General features: G+C 33.6%; 1 protein-coding gene across 5 annotated transcripts in view; it reads left to right on the top strand.

Annotated features, from left to right (window-relative positions):
- PDS5B (PDS5 cohesin associated factor B) overlaps positions 1 to 15126 on the top strand; it is a 199996-nt gene that overhangs the window by 181444 nt on the left and 3426 nt on the right. The window contains exons 27-34 of one of the 5 annotated variants that reach the window (XM_082435491.1): positions 703 to 835; positions 1171 to 1290; positions 2177 to 2239; positions 2819 to 2964; positions 5988 to 6087; positions 10959 to 11398; positions 11489 to 11599; positions 14159 to 14297. In XM_082435491.1, the coding sequence (XP_082291617.1) occupies positions 703 to 835; positions 1171 to 1290; positions 2177 to 2239; positions 2819 to 2964; positions 5988 to 6087; positions 10959 to 11398; positions 11489 to 11599; positions 14159 to 14297 (1252 nt within the window). Of the gene's footprint in view, positions 1 to 702; positions 836 to 1170; positions 1291 to 2176; positions 2240 to 2818; positions 2965 to 5987; positions 6094 to 10958; positions 11399 to 11488; positions 11600 to 14158; positions 14298 to 15126 lie in introns of all 5 variants that reach the window. The other 4 variants (XM_082435489.1, XM_082435492.1, XM_082435490.1 and 1 more) reach the window with 4 other exon arrangements.

Genomic DNA, 15126 nt, shown 5'->3' with positions numbered 1-15126 from the left:
CCACACCAGAAGAACTTATCCTGTGCCTGAGGTCTCAAAGGTTACTTTTTTCCCTTCTAGAATGATACCTTGTTTCACATTTCTCTCTTCGCCTATTTTCTCCTCTGTGCTATCCCTCTGTCCCATTGTGTCTGCATAACACAGAGACAAAGCACTTTCAGTATTTTCTTGAGTAGGATTTAATGTAATTAACTTTAAAACTGAGGTACTGAAACTTTCTTTTACTTTTTTCTTGCTTTAAGCAAAAGCAGTATGTAGAGTTGTCAGCCATGACCTTTTTCCTCAGATTTATTGATGAAGATTCTTACTGTTGAGTAAGGTGGTTAGATTTTCTTGAAGACTTCCAATCAGGACTACAGTCAGTCTTGAATATTTGAGGCTTCACTTTATCTATGGCCCAGTTATTCCTTTAAGCAGTCTTCCCTTCCTGTCATAGCCAGGGATTAAGATCACTTCATTCTTTCCACCATTTCTGTTTCTTTTTAACCTGCCTCCCTAGGAAAGTTAGTGAGACTTTGAAAAGGGGTATTACGAACTCCCACGTACATTGCCGATATGTTGTGATATGTGTGTGACATATTTTTTTTTCTCTATTGATTTACAGCTGTTTATTTTTAATTTTTCCTGCTCCTGGAGTTCATTATATTTATATTTAGAATTATTTCTGTATTTAACAGTGAATTTTTTCTTGGTATTTTTTAGGTGTCTTTGGTTTGTTCTGGAAATATTAATGGCTAAAAATGAAAATAACAGTCATGCATTTATCAGAAAGATGGTAGAAAATATTAAACAAACAAAAGATGCTCAAGGACCAGATGATGCAAAAATGAATGAAGTATGTAATTCTTTGTAAAGTTATGATTCCATGTTGATTTCAAGCATTTGAGTATAGGGTATGAAACTTCTGTAGACAACGTCAGTCTTTTCTGTTAGTAGTATAATAAATAATAGTATTCATATTAGTAATAATTAGACTTACTAACATAGAATTAATATAGAATTAGTAGTAATGCTGTTACTAGTAAACTAATGAAAATAATAGAGTAAGTCTTTTAACTTACACTGTTGTCCTGAAAACTGCATACTAAATGCATGTTCTAGAATTACTCCTAATTCTCAGAGTCTAGGATACTGATTTAAGTACCTAATTTTCTTTTAATACCATTGCAGAAACTGTATACTGTGTGTGATGTTGCCATGAATATCATCATGTCAAAAAGCACCACATATAGTTTGGAATCTCCTAAAGACCCAGTACTACCAGCTCGTTTTTTCACCCAGCCTGACAAGGTAGTTATTTTAGGATTTGTTTGTATAAGTTGAAATAAAAAGTATTCTCAACACTAGGTTGTGGGAAGATCACGAAGAATCAGTATCAAGAAGTGACCCACTACTAATGTCATGAAAAGGTTTCCATGAGTCTTAACAGTGTGGTTCAAGACCAGAATATGGGCCAAACTGGAGGACACAAATAGGTTCCGAGATGAGTTAGGATGATCTAGAGTTTGTATTCCAAGTTTTATGCTAGTCTAAGAGCACAGGCAAAAATGTGATCAAAGCTTGTAAATCTATGAGATAATGGCCATTGATCCAAAATGGGAAGGAAAATGCTGATAGAGATAGTCTGAAGTTATAAGCCATTGAGATTTCTAACTGGTATGAGGAAACAAGCAGAGAACTGACACTAAACAGGCCCAAGACCCTGGGAACACTACAGGGATGTTCCCAAACCACTCTCAGAAAACTCAAGTATTGTATGATACTAAAAAAGGTGTTTTTTAGAATCTCTCTTGGAGTTTTATAGTACATCTAAGCCTGTTAAAGTAACTGAGAGGAAACAGCCACTACCTTTTTCTTTTTTTTAAAGCAAAATACCAGCTAACGTCTTACCCAGTGTACAGTGTTTGCTGATGAGCTCTTAGAGCTCTAGCATGTTAGAGCTCAAATATGTTGTGTTAGTACTAGAATTAGTAAGAGGTTAGTTTAAGCTTATTACAGCATTTAAAATCAGTGACTAAAATTTTGTGTTTCAACTGACTATTTAGTTTAAACAAATATGTATTTTATAATGTACTTTAAAACAAAAGCTGCTCTGTGCTTTGTTGGCTTTTGAATCACCTTGTAGATACAGTGCTTCAGTAGTCATTGACTTATGATTTTTTTCTCTTGCTTGTAGAACTTCAGTAACACCAAAAATTATCTGCCTCCAGAAATGAAATCGTTTTTCACTCCTGGAAAAGTATGTTTTGAAAATTGTTTTAATTTTTATGTGGTAGTTTATTTTAGTGTGACTGTTGGCATAATTATGTTATTTAGTATTTCTTTAAAAATTGATGCATCAAAAGTATTAGATATCTTCCATTTACTAGTAAGAAATAGTTATATTTACTATATAGATGCAAGCTGAGATATAGAACTTGTTTTTTAGCTTATGGTAAAACCCTGGAGACCTTCTTTCAAATATTTTATCCTGTAATATTAAGATAAAAATATTAAAGTAAAAAGACATCTTCTTATGTCCTTCCCTAGCAAGAGTCTAATTATCAATTGTCATTGTTGACTACATTTTATGTGCTCTCACTTCCTATGTAAGCCTTTTACTGCATGTAACTAAGAAACAACTGTTATTCTGTTTATATAGTTTTATATTTGTTCAGTGATATTCAATTTATAATTCTTATTCTTATTTTGCTGAAGGATAGGCAAGTTTTTCATGATTTGTATATGTAAATACTTTGACAGGTGTTATTTATGATTCTTTACATCTAAACTTCTTTTGGTTTTAATCAAATAGAAAGATATGCATTTTCCATTTCAGCCTAAAACAACCAATGTTCTAGGAGCTGTTAATAAGCCGCTTTCATCAGCAGGCAAACAATCTCAGACAAAATCATCACGAATGGAAACTGTAAGCAATGCAAGCAGCAGCTCAAATCCAAGCTCTCCTGGAAGAATAAAAGGAAGGTAAGTACATAAGAAATACCATACTTAACATTTAAGGACTCCATCAAGGCTATGAGATCTAAAATAACATCATTTACATTTAATGTCAGTGAATGAAAATCAGTGCATATCTGAACATTCCTATTTTAACACTGGTAGCCATTTACAAGTTAAATGTATCTGCTTGTTCACTTAGGTAGGTACTCCATCTTAGCCTTTCATATTTTAGCTTGTTGGGGCAATCATTGTTGGTAGACATAAGCTAGTTTCCAAACTAAATGTCTAGTTCATCCATACAATGGAATACATAGTCATTAAAAAATGATGAGGTATGAGCTCATATGAAGAGCTTCCACAATATATTATTGAGTGAAAAAGGCAAAGAATAGAACAGTGGAAAGTATTTTTGAGTTTTTAAGAAGGGTTTGTATTTTCATTTGCTTGTATATTCATAGAAAGTTTTGGGAAGAGTACACAATGTCTTAATAGTGTTTACAATAATCTAGTGTAGGAGGGAGATGATTTTATATTCTGATACGGTTTGAATTTCTTTTACCATGTACGTATATAAACTTTTTTGTTAAAAAAAATAGTTTAAAAACGTACTTTTGAATTATGCTTTGCAGGAGATTTTTTTTTTTTTCTTCTTCTTAAGAAAGAAAAAAGGAAAATAATTCACATTTTAACTGGTTTTAGCATGGGGCTTAGCATACCATTTGTCAGCAGCAGAGCCTTGTACAAGGCTAAACTGCCACCATTTATTCGTTTTGCTAAGTTATTATGAAAGATTATGTTGTCTTTTGCACTGTTCATAACCAATCAGTAAAGAAGGGAGGAGACATTCTAAAATGTCTTATCAATTTCCTTGTAATGAATAAATTATTAAGTGATATATAGTATAATCGAATTAAAACAAAAATTACATCTAAAGTTCTTGTTTTTTCTAGATTTCTGTTTTAATGCATATTAGTGGCTGATACCTAAGTGACCCTTCTTTACCTATGTCATTTAGACATTTTTCTACTGGATGGCCTCATATTTAACATGACCAAAAACATTTCCAGCAATTCATTTCCTAAATTACTGGCTTTTCTCCTTGAATTCCTGGTTATAATCAAAGATGATCTAATTCACCCATCTAGGCTAAGAGCCTCAAAATTGTCTTTGATTTTTCCCCTGTGCTAATAAGTTTTGCCAGTTATTTTTCTCTACAGTGTTTATTTAATACTTCTCTTTTCTGCTATCATCATATCATTCATTCCCTTTCTTTAATTACTGTAGTATTTGGCTATTTCCCTTTCTTATTCCTCTGGCTATGTATTGTATATCATATCACTGCTAGATAATCTATTTATTTATTTATTTATTATTATTTTTTAATCAGTCATCAATTTTATACACATCAGTGTATACATGTCAATCCCAGTCGCCCAATTCAGCACACCACCATCCCCACCCCACCATGGTTTTCCCCGCTTGGTGTCCATACGTTTTTTCTCTACATCTGTGTCTCAACTTCTGCCCTGCAAACCGGTTTATCTGTACCATTTTTCTAGGTTCCACATACATGCATTAATATATGATATTTGTTTTTCTCTTTCTGACTTACTTCACTCTGTGTGACAGTCTCTAGATCCATCCACATCTCAACAAATGACTCAATTTCATTTCTTTTTATGGCTGACTAATATTCCATTGTATATATGTACCACAACTTCTTTATCCATTCGTCTGTCGATGGGCATTTAAAGGGTTGCTTCCATGACCTGGCTATTGTAAATAGTGCTGCAGTGAACATTGGGGTGCATGTGTCTTCTTGAATTACGGTTTTCTCTGGGTATATGCCCAGTAGTGGGATTGCTGGATCATATGGTAATTCTATTTTTAGTTTTTTAAGGAATCTCCATATTGTTCTCCATAGTGGCTGTATCAATTTACATTCCCACCAACAGTGCAAGAAGGTTCCCTTTTCTCCACACCCTCTCCAGCATTTGTTGTTTGTAGATTTTCTGATGATGCCCATTCTAACTGGTGTGAGGTGATACCTCATTGTAGTTTTGATTTGCATTTCTCTAATAATTAGTGATGTTGAGCATCTTTTCATGTGCTTCTTGGCCATCTGTATGTCTTCTTTGGAGAAATGTCTATTTAGGTCTTCTGCCCATTTTTGGATTGGGTTGTTTGTTTCTTTAATATTGAGCTGAATGAGCTGTTTATATATTTTGGAGATTAATCCTTTGTCTGTTGATTCGTTTGCAAATATTTTCTCCCATTCTGAGGGTTGTCTTTTCGTCTTGATTATGGTTTCCTTTGCTGTGCAAAAGCTTTGTATTGTATATCATATCACTGCTAGATAATCTTTTTTAAATGCTACGTTTTCAGGTTATTCCATTGCTTGGAAATCTTAACTGGCTTCCCTTGTTTGTTTTCAAGACCATTATATAGTTTTACCCAGTCCTCATCTCCCATTGTTATTCACAACAAATGACTCGTAGTTTCCCTACTTTACTTTTGGTTAAACTTTCTTTCAGCCTTTGTTGCTTTTTTTCTCCAAATCCCATGGGTTCACTAAGATTCTTTCTAAGGGAATGAGCTAGGTGTGTTTGAGAGATCAATTTGGCTGGAGAGTAGGAATGAGAGAATAATGGTCAGGGATGAAGGTGTGAGGTACCCAGATTATGTTTGGACTTTGTGGGTAATGTAAGGAATTTGGGTTTGATTTTAAGTAAAACTGGAAGATGTTCTAGAGTCTAGTGGTCTAATTTGTGCTTTTAAAAGATTGCCCAGATTATTGGTGGAGAATAGAGGCGCTAGAATTGAGGTAGGAAATGCCACTTTGGAGTCAGCTAATAGTAATCTAGGGAAGGGATGAAAAGGGAAGATGATGGAAAATAGCCAAATGGTGTTAAATATGATACTAAAATGGATGCTTTTTGAAAAGAATGAAACTTTTCCTCATAAAGTTATAAAGCTACACTAGGGAACAGGAAAAACTTTTAAGGTTATTTTATTGTAATAACAATTACAAATGTCTATATTAAAAGGCTTGATAGTTCTGAAATGGATCACAGTGAAAATGAAGATTACACAATGTCTTCACCTTTGCCGGGGAAAAAAAGTGACAAGAGAGACGACTCTGATCTTGTAAGGGTGAGCTATTTGGTTTGATTTTATAATAAGTACAATAATAATAAGTTTTACTATGTAAATAATCATTTTTACACTGAAACCAGTTAATTTTGCTCTCCAAGTTTGACATCTGATTTTACTCACAAATTTGAGTTTATAATTATCCTCTACCATGTAATTTAAGTATATTGAACCTCTTGTGTTTCTTGTCACTCTAGTAAGCAATCTTTATTCTTTAGAGCTTTGGAATCAAACATGCCAGTTCCATACTCAGAACTGCTTGGCTTTTGTGTTTTTCTTAAACACAGTAAATTTAGGCTTAGCCTTAGAGAGGAGGCTAGAATTAGGGTCCTTAAAGTTTCCTTCATTTCAGTTGATTTCTTGAGCCTTTAATTACTAAATAAGTTTCTAGTAAATGTAGGAAATGCTACTGTTTTCATAAAGTCCTTGTTTAGTTTTAAAATCTTAATAGCAATGATATTGATGTGTGTGTGATAGGCATAATTTATAAATGTCATTTGAAGACAAATTTGGTACTTTTAGTACAGATACAGAATACAGTTATGTATTGCAACACAACCTGATGGCATTAATAATTGAGCACATTTTGACTTTCGAGGTTAGCTCTAAACATTTCTTGAATAACCCATTAGGTTCCCTGAATGAGTTCCTTTATCAGTGAAGTGTGGATACTTAGGTGGTAAGGTTTATCAGAATAAATGAATTAGCCCAAATGAATGGTTGTTGCTGCTGTTTTGTTATAAAGATTAATATTTTTGATTAATGATTATCATAATAATGAAAGTTAATGTGTTTTAATCTACTCGATTAATAGAGGCAAAAGGTTATTAATAAAAACATTTGCTTTCTCTGACATAGAACTTGCCCTCCTTTCTTCCACTGGCCCAAGCTTACATATCCCACAAAGTTTAAATTATTTTCAGTTTTTTTCAGATTTCTCCAGTAATTTATTTTAGCAGATTGTTTCTCTTTCCACTTAAAAAAATTAGAATTCTAAAATTCTTACTAAATCCTAACTATACTATAAATTTGGATTTTTATTGGCTGTTTAAAATTTTCACCCAAACAGAATTAAAAATTAATTGCTTAGCCAGAAAGGAATCCTGTTATCTTGATTTATGGAAGAATCCATGAGTTGGAAAAGGTATTTATGTCTTCTAGTCCTGCTTCTCACTTAGTGCAGAAATTCTTTCATTATCATTTATGAGAGTTGGTGCTTGAAAATGCCTTAAGTGGAGAGCTTATAATTTCTCTCATTTGTTGGAAACCTCAACTAGGCGACCCATACCCACATATACTGCCTCCTTTCCCTCCCCACTACCCCCTTAATTAGGAAGCATGGTTAATATTTTGCTAGCCTATAAATTCCATATCTAGTTCTGCCTTTTGGAGCAATGCAGAACGAAGTCTGTTTTTTATAGAACAGTTTTGAATTTCTGAGCTTTTGAGATTTATTTATATAATTAATGAAGGCCTTTGGCTGTCTTTTGTGTAACATTGCATCCATTTCCAGAAGAACCTTATTAATAAGCTCGTTTCAACTGAAATATTCTCAAAGAGGTGAGCATTATGAGACAGAAGTTCAATTTAAAGACCAATAAATTATGGTGAAAGAGTATCGTCTTTTTTTTTTTTTAACAATTTTATTTATTGATTTATTGATTTATTGATTATTGATTGATTGCTGTGTTGGGTCTTCGTTTCTGTGCCAGGGCTTTCTCTAGTTGTGGCAAGTGGGGGCCACTCTTCAAAGCGGTGCGCGGCCCTCTCACCACCGCGGCCTCTCTTGTTGCGGAGCACAGGCTCCAGACGCGCAGGCTCAGCAATTGTGGCTCACGGGCCTAGTCGCTCCGCGGCATGTGGGATCTTCCCAGACCAGGGCTCGAACCCGTGTCCCCTGCATTGGCAGGCAGATTCTCAACCACTGCACCACCAGGGAAGCCCTCGTCTTTTTTATATACTACGAGCTTCACATAGAAATTTCACTGCAAAGGGATTATTCTTCATATACATTTGTATTGTAATATTTAGTTTTACAAATAACATATTTTCCGCATTTCCTGCTTCTAACCTCAATTTTATACCCCCTCTGTTCTGAAAACAATACGGTACAAAATGAAAAATTAGAGAATGTAGTGCTTTAGGAAGCTTAGATTATTTTATGATATTCTCAAGAAAACAGACATTGAATTTCGGGTTTGCCAACAACCTTTTCCAGAGCATAAATGAATTCAGCCACTTTTTCAGATCTTTGGATGTCAGAATGAATTGTAGCATTTAAAATTGGAGGGTTTAGTTTTAATTTAATATTTCTCTTCCCATCTCTAAGTAATGACAGTTAATTTTTAATTTATGTACAAAACTCTAGATAAATACTAACAAATTAAAGCCAATTATTTATAGGTCTTTATTTTCCCCTAGATTTCAAGGATAATTTAAACGCTAGAAAGAATAAAAAGCAAATCAACATCCCAAATAAAAATACTAACAAGATAATCTCAGATCATGCCAAGCAGACATAAATAAAACTTAGAATTCATTCTTGACAAATATGAACTCTTTGTAAATTAATACTAGAAAGATACTTCATTAACATGCTAAAAGTTTTATCTGTTTAAATCAGTAGTCAGTGATTTAGTCAAAATTATTATTCTTTTTTTTTTTTCAAAATTATTATTCTTAAAGGCAAAATACTTGAAACATTCTTATTAAAAATCAGGAACAAAACAACCTGTTGTTTAAAATTGTTCTAGAATATTTGACCAGTTCTGAAAGACATTAAATAGGAGCCAAAAGTATGACAATGAAAAAGAAGAGACAAATTTATTTTTATTTTTGTACTCTTAAAAAAAAATAAGGGAAGCAGTTGAAAAACTAAGAGTGTAGGCGTATGTATGTATGTATATATGTAACTATAATTTTACTCTGGTAATTTTACTTTATATCAGATGTACACTTGGGGGAAAGGGGATTTGCTTTACAAAACTAACCATTACAACAATGAAATTAGATAGATGGATCTAAACATAACCTTAAAAAGAGGTAGGGGGAACCTATGTGGAGAAAATACCAAAAATGAGAAACAGAAGAGAGAGAAGACATGCCATATTCCTTCATGGAAAAAATGACTTAAAAAGTGACAGTTCTTTCTAAATGAAGATATCATTGTAAAATTCCAGTGTGATTTTAAGTCCATGTGGAAGAATAAAATGGATGCAAAAAAGAGGAGTAATAAGATCAGCCCAACCAAACACAAACATACTTAGTTATAATTAGTAAACTATTGCGCTGTTGTTACATTAGCCCAGAAACATTATTATTTTTTGAAAAATAATGCAAAATAAAGGAAGCATTACAAATCAGTGATTTTGAAATTGATTAGATGTCTGTTTGGCAGTGGAAGTAGGAAAAACAGTTTAGAACCTCAACTCAGCATCCTATTCTAAAACAAGATACAATAATGTCTTAGTCTGCTCAGTCTGCCATAACAAAATATCATAGACTGGGAGGCTTAAACAACACAAATTAATTTTCTCACATTTCTGGAGGTTAGGAAGTCCAGGATCAAGTGTGGGCCAATCCAGTTCCTGGTGGGAGCTCTATTCCTGGTTTGCAGATGGCCACCTTCTTACCATGTTCTTAACATGGTGGAGAGAGAGACAGCAAGATCTCTCTGGTGTCTCCTTTCATAAGGACACTAATCCCATCATGAAGGCCCCACCCACGTGACCTTATCTCAACTGAATTACCTCCCAAAGGCCACATCTCCAGGTAGTATTGTATCATAACACTTCAGCATATGAATTTTGTGGGGACACAATTCAGTTCATAACAAATAGGAAATAAAATTTAAATATACACAAAAGTGTAGAATATTTAGATTAAAACTCAGACTTTAATAAACAAATGGACAAAGGGCATAATACCAAGGATATAAATAGGCAGTTCACAGGCAGGAAACACAAATGACTAATTAAACATATTAAAAAATTATAAGTAATTAGATAATTTTTCTTTTCACTGATCTTTTAAGAATGTAAATTGGAACAAACCTTTTGGAAATTAACTTAGTACTATAAATATTTTGTGTTTTATGCATGTGTATACCTGTGGAGAGCATTATAAATTCATATGCACTATTCTTGGTTTCTTTGAAGAATTTCCTCAGTCTCCATCTGCTGGTCAGTGCTTAAATTCTGTGAATGTAGACTGGTATTTCATTTTAAATTTGAAAGTCACTGATTTTTAAATTATTTTTTTTGTTAGTTGTATCTGGGAAGAAGTGGTATCTTTGATTCAGAAGTGTTTTCAGAATTTTTAATAAATGATGAATATGTTTAAACTTTTGTATCTTGCAACCTCCATTTATAAAATAAAAATAGTTCTTTTATGATGTGTATGCATGATATATATATAACATAGTTGATATTTTATGTCTTATTATACATTGTGTGGTAAAATTAGGATTACTTAAATTGACTATCAAAACAGATCCATTATACTTTAGTATAGTTGTCCATTATTTAAGCATTGAATTTAGAATGTTCTTTTTTATGAAATAGCTCTTCACCAAAAATTTATAATCTAATCAAATACTGATCTTGAGAGGTTTCATTTGAGGCTCTCTAGCTTGAGTAAGAATAAAAACTTACCCTCTTACCCCGAGATAGTGTTTTAAATTAGAAAATTATTAATAAAAGCAAGTAAGTAGTTATGGTTCTGATGTACTTCAGAACTCTATACCTTATTTAGGTACATTTTTATGACTGAAGTGGATAACAGATTTTTTTTTTTGATTCTTAAAAATACATATACTAACACTGCATACTAAGTTTTATATTTGAAATTGTGGCTTTTATTCCTAGTCTGAATTGGACAAACCTAGAAGCCGGAAAAAAACACCTGTAACAGATTCAGAGGAGAAATTAGGGATGGATGACCTGACTAAGTTGGTACAGGAACAGAAACCTAAAGGCAGTCAGCGTGGACGGAAGAGAGGCCATACGGCTTCAGAATCAGACGAACAGCAGTGGCCTGAGGAAAAGAGGCTCAAAGAAGATATATTAGAAAATGAGGATGAACAGAATAGTCCACCAAAAAAAGGTAAAAGAGGCCGACCACCAAAACCTCTTGGTGGAGGTACACCCAAAGAAGAGCCAACAATGAAAACTTCTAAAAAAGGAAGCAAAAAAAAACCTGGACCTTCAACAGCAGAAGAAGAGGAAGAAGAAGAAAGACAAAGTGGAAACACAGAACAGAAGTCAAAAAGTAAACAACACCGAACTTCAAGGAGAGCACAACTAAGGTAAGTATGTGTAACTCTAAACTGCATACATTTAGTTACTATATTATAAATCATAATTTGATGCTATCCACATTTGGGTCTTCCCCAAAGCAGAGCAGAATCTCCTGAAACTAGTGCAGTTGAATCCACACAATCCACACCACAGAAAGGACGAGGAAGACCATCAAAAACGCCATCACCATCACAACCCCCCAAAAATGTGTAAGTTGTAAATAATATTAAATTTCAAACCAGTTTCACATTATTTTGCAGGGGTTCATAAATTTCTAAATATACATAGGGCTGTATTTAAATCCCATATATTTAGCCCCATTACACTAGGTAAGATAACATTTTTGTAAACTTACCTAGGTGATTGATACCCAGTCAACCTTTGGTGACATTTGTACATTTTTACAGGTTTTAGACAAAACTTTATAAATGAATACCAAATAGTTTATTATTTCCAATACATACTTTATGGTACCTGAAGAGATGATGAAGTATTTTTAAATAATTACAGTATAGACCACATTACCTTGTCATTCCATGCTACAATTTTTCTTCATGTCTTTTCCTCAACAGCTTTAAAAAATAGCTTTTACACTTTTGCTTTGATTCTTTGAACCATGTCGGAAAGTAACAGGCATCATTTTTCTTAAATTACATCTGTGGAAATTATCACATGGTGATCTCAAGTTTTTGATGTCTTGATTTTGTTTCTTTTCTAATCACATTAACACATATGTATCTATAGATAGTTTTTGGATGTTCACACAAGTACATGTTTATAGGAGAGTTACAGTAACAAATCTGTGTCCAAACTTATTAAAGTGACAGGTGCATCAGTGTTGTAATTTGTAAATTGGCACTTTTTTCTCCTCAAAGTGGAAATAGAATAGCGTGTCTTCTACTAGAAATTTTGCAGTTTTTCTGAAGGTAATCCCATACTTCAGTAGCTTGACTTTTCAGAGTTGCCAACAGACCTTGGTTAAATACCCAGTTACCTTCAAAGTTTTTCCTGTTCCTGTGTATTCCATAGGAAGAGGAAAAGTTACCTGAGTGTCTAGCCAGTACTTCCTGCCTTTTTCCATATAATTTTTCCCTCAGGTAAAAAGTAAAGGTAAGTACATTTTTGTGGCAGCTTCATAAATGTGTTTGTATTCGACCATGGAAAATCATTGTTTTTTCCGATAAAAAAATATTCTTAAGGCATCTTAAATTCCCATGGTTAATTTTATAACAAGAATGTAACGGGGTGAATATCTTGCATGCTCGTAACTTTAATTTGTTTCTATTTGGGCCTCATAAAATTAAGGGCTTAGATGATTATCATGTTACCTCCTAAAATTACACAAGTTCCTCACATGAGTGTTATAAATCAAACAAGCATTTCTGTTAAAAGATCAATACAGAAAGAGATTCTGTATTCTGTCTTAACAGCCTAACTTCCTTTCACTGGGAAGCCCCTTTTTAGAGGTAATGTAATAACATATGTTATGATTTGTCTGTTTTCTTGTTCTGACCTCAGTGGAATTGAGAAAGATTGTATAATTTTCCTTGTATTTTCTTCTGTTAATTCTGAAAAACTGAATCAAGTAAGTTTGAGTAATTGGTTTGAGTATGGATTAAACAATATCTATTTTTGATTGCTTATAGAAGTGATAGGCTAAGTTCTTAATTAAAAAAACAAATATTTATCAAGAGAGATACATTTAATTAAATGGTGGCATCTATTACATATTTTTGAGTGTCTCCTGTTTCAGAGAGTACTAGGTGCTAGGGAATATAGTGGCACGAAACGGGCACGATTCTTATCCTTATAGGACTTACCATCTAAATGGGCATGTAGTCATTAAATAATCACACATAAATATGGAATAATAAATTGTGATATGTGCCCTGAAAGATAAAGTTAGGGTGCTGTAAAAGAATGACAGGGCTGGGGAATTGGGGAAGTTTTCTCTTTGGAAAGTGACCAGTTGATTCCTTGAGAATAGTAGGAGTTAGACTGATAGAGAGTAGGGAGAGGAACATTTCAGGTGGAGGGAACACTGTTTTGGAAGGTTCTGAAGTGGGAAAAATCTTGGCAAATTCAGAGAGCTGAAGGAAGGCAAGGATGTTGCTGTATTGTAGTTGTGGGGAACTGGGGAGTGGAAAGAGATGAGAATGGACAGGTAGGCAAGGCCTGTCTGCAGGGCTTTATATACTGTATTAAGGAGGTTTATGCAGTTGCTCTCAGTACATACGGAGTTCTCTAGGGGGCGTGGCATCAGCTGTTTTTACATTTTTGAAAGATTACTTGTAGAGAGAAGAGGCAAGAGATGAGAATGGTTTGGAAATATGTAGTAACAATGAAGTTGGAGAGAAGTGAATGGATTTGAGATTTCTTTATAAGTAGAATCTTAGGGCCAGATAAAGAGTTGTAGACTATGACGAAAGATTCTAAAATTCCTGCTTTGAGCAACTCAGCCTTTTACTGAGTTGGGAAAGATAAAAGGAAGAGTAGACTTTGGGTTATGTTTTAAAATCCTTTATGGTATTGGTCTCAGTCACACTGACTTGTTATTTGGTAGATCTTTTTATATGTAAGATTCTAGGATTAAGTGCTTGTTTAGGGTTCAGAATGTAAGAAAAATATTTTTTGGCTTACGAGGTAATTGAGAATAAAAATGATAATAAATGAAAGCCTGTGAAATATTTAAAGCATTTCCTGTTATGAAGTAACCTACCACTTAAGGATCAGAATGTTCATTTTATTTTACATGTGTTTTACTCTAGCCGTGTAGGACGCTCCAAACAAGCCGCTACTAAAGAAAATGATTCAAGTGAAGAAGTAGATGTTTTTCAGGGTAGCTCTCCTGTCAATGATGATAATCCACAGGAAGAAACAGAGGAAGAAGAAGTTTCTGCAGTAAATGTATGTGCTTATGAAAGTGCCATGTGTAATAGTATGGAATATAGAATTAGAGTTGGTAAATATTTCGTCAGATCCATTTAGCACTTGCTGTTACTTAATAATTCTAAATATTTGTATATTTTTCTTCATTAGTTTATAGTGTTGTTTCATCTACCGGCTTAGATAGTGGAGAGTATATCCTTTGTGAAAACCTGAAACCAAATGAGAATAATAGATGTAGCCTAGTGAAAGTGTAAATGCCCAGTTTAAAACTGAATGCAGAGATGAACAAGTGGCAGGCAGTCTGATGTCAACACCTTACGCATTTAAGTTCTCCCTGTATCTGTTACATATGCTCTTGTTTATGTTTTGTAAGTATTTGTTTGAGTTTCCCACTAGCTACTAGTAGTTAGTCGTATAGAATAAAATCATGTCTTTAACTAAAATTAGCTTTTGGAATTCATAAAATTGGTAATAGACACTTCTTTTACAGAAGTAAGAATGTGATGCTTCCTGAGATACTTTTTTTTAAAAGAAATGAATGGTTTTGCTGGTTACATCTCAGATTTTTCTCTTCGGAAGAAATATAATTAACACATTTAAGTAAGAGCTGTCATCTTCCTAACATTAATGCTGAATCTTTGGGTCAGTTCAGCCAGCCATTTTTGTTTGAGAAACCTGTGTTCTTTGATCAGGTCCCAGGGTTGATCCCTGCCCCTCTGTCCTATTTAATATAATCAGCATTTCTGTCTGCATCAGGATGCATTTATGTGAATGAATTAAGACCACAGAAAAATATGTTGAATTATGGTCTCAAACTAGTTGGGCTTGTTTGTAAAGGGTGTTTTGG

The sequence above is a fragment of the Balaenoptera physalus genome (genome assembly GCF_965194825.1).
Source record: "Balaenoptera physalus genome assembly, chromosome: 18".
Taxonomy (NCBI): Eukaryota; Metazoa; Chordata; class Mammalia; order Artiodactyla; family Balaenopteridae; genus Balaenoptera; species Balaenoptera physalus.
The sequence above is the reverse complement of the archived record's forward strand: the minus strand, read 5'-3'. Positions and strand labels throughout refer to the sequence as shown.